The sequence below is a fragment of the Bison bison genome, unplaced genomic scaffold (assembly GCF_000754665.1).
Source record: "Bison bison bison isolate TAMUID 2011002044 unplaced genomic scaffold, Bison_UMD1.0 scf7180017864291, whole genome shotgun sequence".
Lineage (NCBI taxonomy): Eukaryota > Metazoa > Chordata > Mammalia > Artiodactyla > Bovidae > Bison > Bison bison.
The window spans coordinates 10,569,451-10,579,060 of record NW_011494863.1 but is presented as its reverse complement, the minus strand read 5'-3'; the positions used below and the strand labels follow the sequence as shown (position 1 = coordinate 10,579,060).

The 9,610-nt window shown below is 50.7% G+C and overlaps 1 protein-coding gene across 9 annotated transcripts in view; it reads right to left on the bottom strand.

The window, feature by feature from the left end:
* ABLIM3 (actin binding LIM protein family, member 3) overlaps positions 1-9,610 on the bottom strand; it is a 137,370-nt gene that overhangs the window by 19,039 nt on the left and 108,721 nt on the right. For 3 of the 9 annotated variants that reach the window (XM_010850515.1, XM_010850514.1, XM_010850517.1), the window contains 5 exons: positions 4,983-5,012; positions 4,368-4,497; positions 3,607-3,705; positions 2,222-2,269; positions 1,065-1,199 (listed from right to left, as the gene is read on the bottom strand). In XM_010850515.1, the coding sequence (XP_010848817.1) occupies positions 1,065-1,199; positions 2,222-2,269; positions 3,607-3,705; positions 4,368-4,497; positions 4,983-5,012 (442 nt within the window). Of the gene's footprint in view, positions 1-1,064; positions 1,200-2,221; positions 2,270-3,606; positions 3,706-4,367; positions 4,498-4,982; positions 5,013-6,509; positions 6,666-9,610 lie in introns of all 9 variants that reach the window. The other 6 variants (XM_010850522.1, XM_010850518.1, XM_010850516.1 and 3 more) reach the window with 6 other exon arrangements.

The window sequence follows — 9,610 nt, the reverse complement described above, 5'->3', positions numbered from 1 at the left end:
GTCCTGGTGGTTCCCACCCACCTCTAGATCCAGCTGTACCCCAGAAACTTCCAGTCACCTGACCCAGGAAATCCTTGTTTCACCTCAAGCCATTTGGAGATTTTTTTTAAATATTGTTTCTCCTTTTTTTGTGATTGGAAGAGTCTCATCTAAGATTCCCCTCCGAACACTGTCTCCTGTGGACACTGCCCACTCCTCCTCTCTGGGTTACATCTGTGCTTGTGTCTAACTCTTTTCCAAATGGAGAATTCTTTGAGGGTAGGGCAGGGTCACCTCTGAGCTCCCATGAAACTGCTCAAATGGACATTCATTACTAAAGGTACATGCTGAAGCAAAGTGGCACTTAATGACAGCTCCTCCCCATACTTGAAAGAAACACCCTCTGGTGGGCTGGCACCTTGAGGACCATGAAGACCCCCCGCCAGGTGCCTATGAGAGCCTTCCATTGCCCACAATCCTCTCTTTTCCATTCTCCAAACCATTTTCCACCTACAGCCAAAGTGGTCTCTTAGAAACATAAATCTGATCACGCCACCACTTTTTAACAACTTCCTACTATTTTGGATAAAGATCAAAATCTTTAAGGCCCTGTGGTATCTGGTCTCTCACCCCCACCCCCGCCCTTCCCTCTCTGAGCTCAAGGTTAAGCTGACAGGCTTTCCTTTGCTCCAGTAGAGCCCATCCTCTGATCCTGCGTCTTTGCAGCTGTGTTTCTACATCCTGTAGGCTTACCTGCTCCTCACCCTTCCTGTGGCAGCCGAGGCTCTGCATTTAAGAAGCTTCTGTCATCTTCCAGGCTGCATGACACTCCCCTGCCATCAGCTCTCTACCTGCTGTACCTCACCACCCTCTCCAGTTGGGGCCTATGTCTTGTCTATAAGGCCAGGACCTGCTCTCGTTTGCTTTCTAGTGTCTCCTGAAGGCCTATGACTGCCCTCAGTACGTGTTTGCTGAGTAAATGCATTATTGTGTGAAGGAATGGCGACTGTCTGTCCTAGCCCTCTGTGTCCCTGGCGTAGGTGACAGGGCTCTGGTCCTGGCTCCCTTGTGGAGGGGGGTGGTACCTTTGGGGGACCCGTGGTAGGTCCAGTACTCAGACTCCGTCGCATAGTAGGGGTCTGGCGAGTAGGCTGGACTGTACTTAGAGGCCTGGCTGATGTCTTCACTTGTTTTGCTCTTGGTTGCTGTCGACAAATCACCTGCAAAGGACCCGGAGAGAGAGCTTCAGGGAGGCTGATGTCCTAGGAAGAGTGTCTTGGACACACAGTCCCTTTTCACTGGGCTCCAGCCCAGGGGAGGGAAGCCACATCCAGGCCAGGGTCTGGGACATGGGCGTTAGAGCTGGAAAACACTGAGGTCAAGCCTCTCATTTCACAGTTGGGAATCTGAAGACCTGAGGGGGAGAGCCTTGCTCAGACCACACAGTGAGTGAGACCGGAACTGGATCAGAATGAACATGTCTCAACAGTGGTTCCCTCTCAACAGTGGTTCCCACTCTGAGCACAGGTAGGAGTCATGAATGAAGCGGGTTACGGTGCAGAGTCGTGTAGGCTACTTTCTAATTAAGGAAGTCTAGGGCAGGGGAGGGGTCGGGGTATCTGATTGGTAAATAAATTTCGGGTGCAGGTGGTCCACAGGCCATTCTGTAAGAAACACTAAATGGATGAATGAATGAAGGCACCCTCAGCCCCTTTCTCATCCACACCCCGTCTCCAGGCCTTCAGGCATGTACTCCCAGGCCATGGTGACAGAGAACAGCTTAGAGCAGTGGTTCCCAAGCTGGGCTGGACATTAGAATCACCCGGAGAAACTGTTACAAATACACAACTTGGATTAAGTCCGGGGTGGGGCCCAGGAACCTGTATGCATCCCACGGGATTCTAATGGACCTCCAAGTTTGAGGACAGATGCCTGGGAGCGTCACTCTCCCAGGGCCCCTGCATTTGACAAGGGTTACTCTGACCATGGACCTTAGGACACCAGCCAGCAGGGAAGGATAGGGGTGAGGGGAGGTGAGATGGTGGGAAGGACAGAGGGGATACAGGCCTTCCTTGCCCTTTTGAAATGACACCAAACCCCACCTGAGGCCACCATGAGTGAGCAGCCAACACAGACTGAGTTGGATCCTTGTCAGCGTCCCTCTCAGTGGCCCTGCCGAGCCACCTGCACAGGTTATTAACTGTCCCTCCCCTTGCCGAGCCCTCTCCGCCCCTGACCATACCATGCCGCTTGTAGATCGGGGGTTTCCGGTAGATGTTACTTTCTCCAGCTGCCAGACAGACCAGGGAGGGACAGTGAAAAGGAGAGAGAAAGACAGGAGAACAGGAGACAGCAGTTGGTCAGTCGGTCCCAGAAGAGAGGTGCTTAGCAGCTTCTGAGGCTTTTCCCACTCCTCCCCGTGGACTTCCTCTTCTAAAGGTGAGCCTCCAACCTCATCCCATCCGGTTCCAGGAAAGAAGAGGGGAAACGGGGTGGATGGATTCAAACGGGGCTGAGGCAGGGGCTTGGGCTGGAATGGTGGGCATGCGGGTAAAGGCAGGCTTGTGCTCAGCAAGACTCCGTGCGGGAAGGTGCCCCCACCTCCACCCGGCGGCCATGCCTCATTCCACATGGATGTCCCCAGAACCTTTCAGCCATGGTTCCGCACTCTCCACCCCCACCCTCCACCCAAATAGACCAGATGAGAACTTTCTGGGGCAACTGAGAATGGTGTAGAAGAAACGGCAGGACCAACTTCTGGGAAAAAGTGGGTGGGCAGTGAAAACCTGGGCTCAGAGCTGGGAGACAGGGGCCTAGGCCTGGCTCTGCTGAACTTACTAGGGTAAGACCTTTTCCAAGGGCCCCCACCCTCTGCCTTCCTCTACCTTCCCATCACCTTCCCTCATGCTCACCACCTCCAGCCACTCTGGCCTGCTGCAGGCAGTGTTTTAGGGCCTTTGGACTGGCTGTTTCCTCCACCCAGGATGTTTAACCCTGGGATATCTTTGGCTTCAATGTCACCTCCTCTAAGAAGTCCTTCCTGACTGCCTCACCTAGCCCAGGCTCCTCCACCCCGTCACTTGACCACAGCGCCCTGTCTTTATTTCGTTTAGCACCCATCTCCTGAAATTATACTTTTACTTATTTGTTTACTTATTTATTAGCTCTCTTCCCACATTAGAACTTAAAACACCCTGAAGGCAGGGAGTGGGCTGGTTTGAGCACAGCTGCACCTTCAGGATCCAGAACAGGGCTGGCTGTCCGGAAGGAACAACTCAGACTCCAGGAAGCTAAGTCCCGGGCCTGAGGTCACGAGCTTATAAGCAGCAGAATCAAGGATTCAGTCCCAAGAGTTTTGGTGCAAAAGCCCATGACCTTTAGCACGGTTACTGCCACGTCCCATCACAGCCCTGAGACCTTCTAGGCACTTCCTGGACTGCTTCCTGGTGGTCCTGATCAAGGTTGGTTCTGTCTTGTGGATGGGCTAAGGTTAGTGGGCGTGTTGGAGCTGGAGGTGGGCTAGTGCAGGTGACTGGTTAGGGAGGGTCCCCAGCACCCATTTCTCCTCGGTGCTGGTGACCCCGTGGAGCATGCACCCATGCTGGGAATTCCAGGCTGGCAGCCTACCTGGGATGTGAAAGTGCTTGGGAGCCTGGTAAGAGGTTGGAGTGGAGGACCTCACATCTAACTGGCTATGGTATGGAGAGCTCCGGCCACTCTCGGGCCCTGGAGCGCGCAGGCAGTGGTCCCCAGAGAGAACAGAGGCACAGAGAAAACAGGCATTAATGCAGCGGCGGCAGTGACGGCAGCAGCGAGGTGGCGACGGCAGGATGCGGGGGTGCTGTGCTCTCATGCACGCGTCTGCAGAAACAGGCTTGGCCCCGCTGTCCTGCTTCACCCCCAAGTCAGATTTTGTGGGTTGTTAAGAACCAACAGCACTGAGTGTCTTTGCCCCTCTTAGCGCCCCAGCTGGGCCACTCCCTTAATCGCTCTGCCCACTTCATCCCTAACCACTGAGTGGCCCTTGGTTGAGCCAGGCCACTCTGGTCCTCTGGTCCTACCCTCTGGATGGGACAGGACAAACGACAGAGATGCAGGCGTCTTCTCTCGGCCAGGGCGGCTGGGCGGTCTGCCACTTCCCCTGTCCCCAACCCCAGCAGCGCACCACCCACCTCCCGCGGCATCTCAGTGCCACGTATTCCCTCCTCTTCCCCTGCCAGGGGCATCGGCGGGGACTTGGCAAGGCCTGGGTGCCACAGGCCTCCCAGGAACCATGCTGCGATGGAGATGTCCCGTGGAACCCCAGGCTGTCTCCACAGCTGGGGACATAAACCACGGTGCTGTCCCTTGGCTTTTCCTGTCTCTTTGGGGGCTTCTCCCTTCCTTACCGGAGCGGTAGTAGTGATGAGGTGAGCGGGAGAAGGTGGGGGACATGCCCTGCCTGCTGTAGGTGGGGGAGTCGATGTATCCTGGGCTGGAGGCCCGTCTCTGCCGGAGGTCCAGGTTCTCATAGATGTCCTGAAGGGGAGGAAGCAGGGCCATGAGCAAGACCCGCATTAGGGGGGCCTGGAGCCAAGGGTCCAGCAGGCAGCAGGGGGAGTGACGTGACTCTGGGATCCCTGGGGGCTGAAGCACGGTGCTGCCCTCCTGAATACAGACGCCCCCTCCCTGGGTGACGCGCAGCCCGAGAGGCTGCAGTGGCTTCTCAGGGCCTTCACTCGCTCCCACACACCCTTGAATACAACCCGTAGGTCAAGTCCCAGGGATCTGACCGAGGATCACAGAAGCGTTAGGGAGGCCATCCCTGGAAGGAAGGTTCTCCCCGCCATCTCTGCCCTTAAAGTCACTGCCACTTCCTCCAGGTCATGCTCTTAACTCTCCCCATCTCTGCTCAGGTTGTGGGAGCACCTTTGGAGGCTGTGCAAGAGCTAAATCAGGAGTCTGCTTGGTCAGCATGAAAGGACACGATTCTAGAAAAGGTCTCCCGGAACCAGCTTAATTACCTGGGAATAGGGAGATAAGGTTCCCAGCGACTTGGAGGCGAAGTTTGAAGGCAGCCGTGGAAGGAGCGAAAGGAGAGAGGAGGGTGAGAGGGAGGGACAGAGAGTGGTTACACGGAGCAGAGAGAGGCCTGCAGCTGCCCCCCCGCCCCCCACCCCGGATAACACTTCACCTGCCAGGATGTCAGCGGTGCTCATGGGTGGGAGGGAACCTTGAGATCCTGTCCCCAAGAGGGGACGAGGGGCTCGGGGCCCCTCGGGAAAGGATCGGTAGGGTCTTTACTGGGACCCCAGCTTCCCCACTGCAAGCTCAGGGCCAGTCCATGGCCCTTCCCTGTCCCTCCGTCAGTTCACACCCCCTCTGTGGTTCAGAGGACAGGGCCCAGGGCAGGGGTCCCAAATGCAGGGCCAAGCAAGAGCCAGGCTGGTGCCATCAAGGCAGGAGTGGGCAGGGAGCAGGAAGCTGGGGATGGAAGGCATCGCCCGCAGAGGGGATGGCGCTCAGCTCCAGGGCACCCAGGCCAGCCCCATGCTAACACAGCTTCTTATTTCCAAGACAAGACAGAAGAGCAGACACCTATGTGAAATCTCCTAATGTCTAAATGTTGATAACTAATTTACATTTTTAAAAGACACTCTGTGAGTGAAACAAAACACATCTAGAGCTGGCCTGTGGCCCCCTGTTTGCCATCTCTGGCTTCAGGAGACTCAGCCTCTACCAACTGCTTGGTTTCCTTTTACTGGTCCATTTCAGAGGCCAGAACTCAGAGAATCTCAGCCCTGGGCTCTTAAACCAAATGAAACCCCATCCTCCTTAAGAGAGGAAGGGGTCAGCAGCGAAGTGGGGACAAGGCCAGGACCCTTTCTAAAGTGCCAGACGATCTCAGCGCAGGGGCCTGGGATGGGTTGGACACCTCCCGGGATGTCTGCTGCCAGGACCTCTGGTAGTAGGACCACTGCCTACCCCAGAGAATGCCTTCTCCTGTCCAGCAGCCATTTAGTTATTTCAAAACCCTTCTGATGCTGCCTTTTTATAAGAGTGTCTCTTGCCCTGAGCACAGGCCAGGGGCAACACCCAGAGAACCTACCTAACCAGGGTTTATAAACTTAACTGGCCTCTGAGCCTGGCTGGTGATGAGAGCTGGAGGCTGTGTATAAAACCTCTCCACTGTAAGAGGAAAAACAGCTCAAGCAATAAGTGGTCACAGGTTCTTGGCTTTAATGTTGGGGTTCTCAGGGTGTAGTGGGGATCAGAGAGAATTGGGGAGCCGGTGTCCTGCCTACAGAGGGTGCTGCTCCCTATCTCCAGGTGGTGGAAATACTGGGGTAGTGTTGCCAGTTCTGCTCTTTCAAGAAAAGCCAGATTTTGGATGAAATGGCTTGATTTTTAAGTGTTGACTATAAAAACCAGTTTAAAAGAGTCTGGGGGCCACCACTATGGAGGCCTCAGTCTCTGTGATTGAGGGGCCTGGGGACCCCGTGGGCTCTCCTCTCCTCCAACGGCCCCAGAGAGAGGGCGAGACCCCATACCTCTCCATAGCCACACCTCTCCAGCATCTCGTCGGACGTGTATCTGGAATGAGGCTCGTAGGAAATGAGGTCAGGGCGTTGTACCTCGTAGATTGACTTAACCTTGGGGAGAGCTGCCAGGTCTTTGTAATTAAGGATCTCATTATCCACTTTAGCCTGAGGAAGAGGGAAATGGATAGGAAAGAAGCAGAAAGATAAGCAGGAAAGGAGAGTGGAAATAAAAGCCAGGCACAGAGGGAATGAGCCTCTTCAGTTAAGATGGAAGACTCAGAAAATGTGAAAATAAGACAGGTCATTCATTCCACTCGGGCTGACGGTCACTGAGCACATGTGTGTGCTGTCCTGTGCTGTACAGGAATGACCTTTTCTAAATGTTAGGTCACTTCTGTGAAAGAAGGGTCAACATTGTTCCTATTTTTTAGAATAAAAAATTTTTAAACTTGTATGGAAACACAAAAGACCCTGAATAACCAAAACAATCCTGAGAAAGAAAAACAAAGCTGTAGGAATCAGGCTCTCTGACTTCAGACTATACTACAAAGATACAGCAATCCAAACAGTTTGGTACTGGCACAAAAACAGAAATATATCAATGGAACAGGACAGAAATGCCAGAAATAAACCCATGCACCAATGGTCAATTAATCTACCACAAAAGAGGCAAGAATATACTATGGAGAAAAAGTCTCTTCAATAAGTGGTGTTGGGAAAACTGGATCTACATGTAAAAGAATGAAATTAGAACATTCTTTAACATCATATATTGTTGTTGCTGTTTAATCCCTAAGTCAAACTCTTTGTGACCCCAAGGAGTGTAGCCCACCAGGCTCCTCTGTCCATGGGATTTTCTAGGCAAAGAAATCCCATGAGTTGCCATTTCCTTCTCGAGGGGGTCTTCCTGATTCAGGGATCAAAACTGTGCCTCCTGAATTGGCAGGTGGATTCATTATCACTGAGCAGCAAGGAAGCCCAACATCATACATAAACTCAAAATGGACTACAAACCTAAACTTGAGACCAGATAATATAAAACTCTTAGAGGAGGCAAAATACTCTTCGACATAAATCATAGCGATATCTTTTTGGATCTACCTCATCAGTTCAGTTCAGTTCAGTCACTCAGTCGTGTCCGACTCTTTGCGACCCCATGAATCTCAGCACGCCAGGCCTCCCTGTCCATCACAAACTCCAGGAGTTCACCCAGACTCACGTCCATCGAGTCAGTGATGCTATCCAGCCATCTCATCCTCTGGCGTCCCCTTCTCCTTCTGCCCCCAATCCCTCCCAGCATCAGAGTCTTTTCCAATGAGTCAACGCTTCACATGAGGTGGCCACAAAATACTGGAGTTTCAGCTTTAGCACCATTCCTTCCAAAGAAATCCCAGGGCTGATCTCCTTCAGAATGGACTGGTTGGATCTCCTTGCAGTCCAAGGGACTTTCAAGAGTCTTCTCCAACACCACAGTTCAAAAGCATCAATTCTTCGGTGCTCAGCTTTCTTCACAGTCCAACTCTCACATCCATACATGACCACTGGAGAAACCATAGCCTTGACTAGATGGACCTTTGTTGGCAAAGTAATGTCTCTGCTTTTGAATATGCTATCTAGGTTAGTCATAACTTTCCTTCCAAGGAGTAAGCGTCTTTTAATTTCATAGCTGCAGTCACCATCTGCAGTGATTCTGGAGCCCCAAAAAATAAAGTCTGACACTGTTTCCACTGTTTCCCCATCTATTTCCCATGAAGTGATGGGACCAGATGCCATGATCTACCTCATAGAGTAATGAAAATAAGAGCAAAAATAAACAAATGGAATCTAATTAAACTTAGAAATTTTTGCACAGCAAAGGGAAATCAAACAAAACAAAAAGATAACCCACAGAATGGGAGAAAATATTTGCAAATGAAGTGACCAATAAGGGATTAATCTCTAAAATACATGAACAGCTCGTATAGCTGAATATCAAAGAAAACAAAACAAACAATAAAAAAATAGGCAGAAAATCTAAGTAGACATTTCTCCGAAGAAGGCATACAGATGGCCAAGAGGCACTGAGAAGGTGCTCAACATCGCTAATTATGAAAAATGCAAATCAAAACTACAATGAGATATCACCGCACACCAGTCAAGTAGCCATCATCAAAAAGTTTACAGATGGTAATTTCTGCAGAGAGTGTGGAGAAAAGGGAACCTTCCTACATTGTTGGTGGAAATATAAATTGGTATAACCACTACAGAGAACAGTATAGAGGTTCCTTAGAAAACTAGAAATAGAGTTACTATACGATCAGCAATCAGCAATCTCATTCCTGAGCATATATCCACAGAAAACCATACCTCAAAAAGATACATGCAGCCCAGTGTTCACTGCAGCACTATTTACAATAGTCAAGACATGGAGACAACCTAAGTGTCCATCAACAGAGGAGTGGACACACACAGTGGAATCTCAGCCATAGGAAGAAGGAAATGATACCATTTACAGCAACATGAACAAACCTGGAGGTTGTCATACTAAGTGAAATAAGTCAGACAGAGAAAGACAAATACCACATGATATCACTTCTATGTGGAATCTAAAAAAATGATACAAATGAACAGACTCACAGACTTCAAAGCAGACTTATGGCTGTTAAGATAGAGGGGAGGGACAGACTGCAAGTTTGGGACTGACAAGTACTCACTAGTAGATGTGGAATGAATAGTCCACAGGGACCTACTATATAGCACAGGGAACTCTACTCAATATTCTGTAATGGGAGAAGAATCTGAAAAAGAATGGATATGTGTATATGTACAGCTGAGTAACTTTGTTGTACACCTGAAACTCATGTAATATTGTAAATCAACTATTCTCCAATGTAACATAAAAATTAAATAAAATATTATTCCTATTTTCCAGATGAGGAAATTATAGCCCAAAAGATCCTCTAACTTGTACCACTTAGCCAGCAGGGCTGAATCCAGCCTTCCAAGCCCACACAGGGAGGGCATCCTTGAAGAAGATGCTGAAGATGTAAAGACAGAGTTAATCATGACAGTAAAACTCCAGTGAACATGTGATGACCATCTATAATAAGCCAGACTGCATCCTAAGTCTC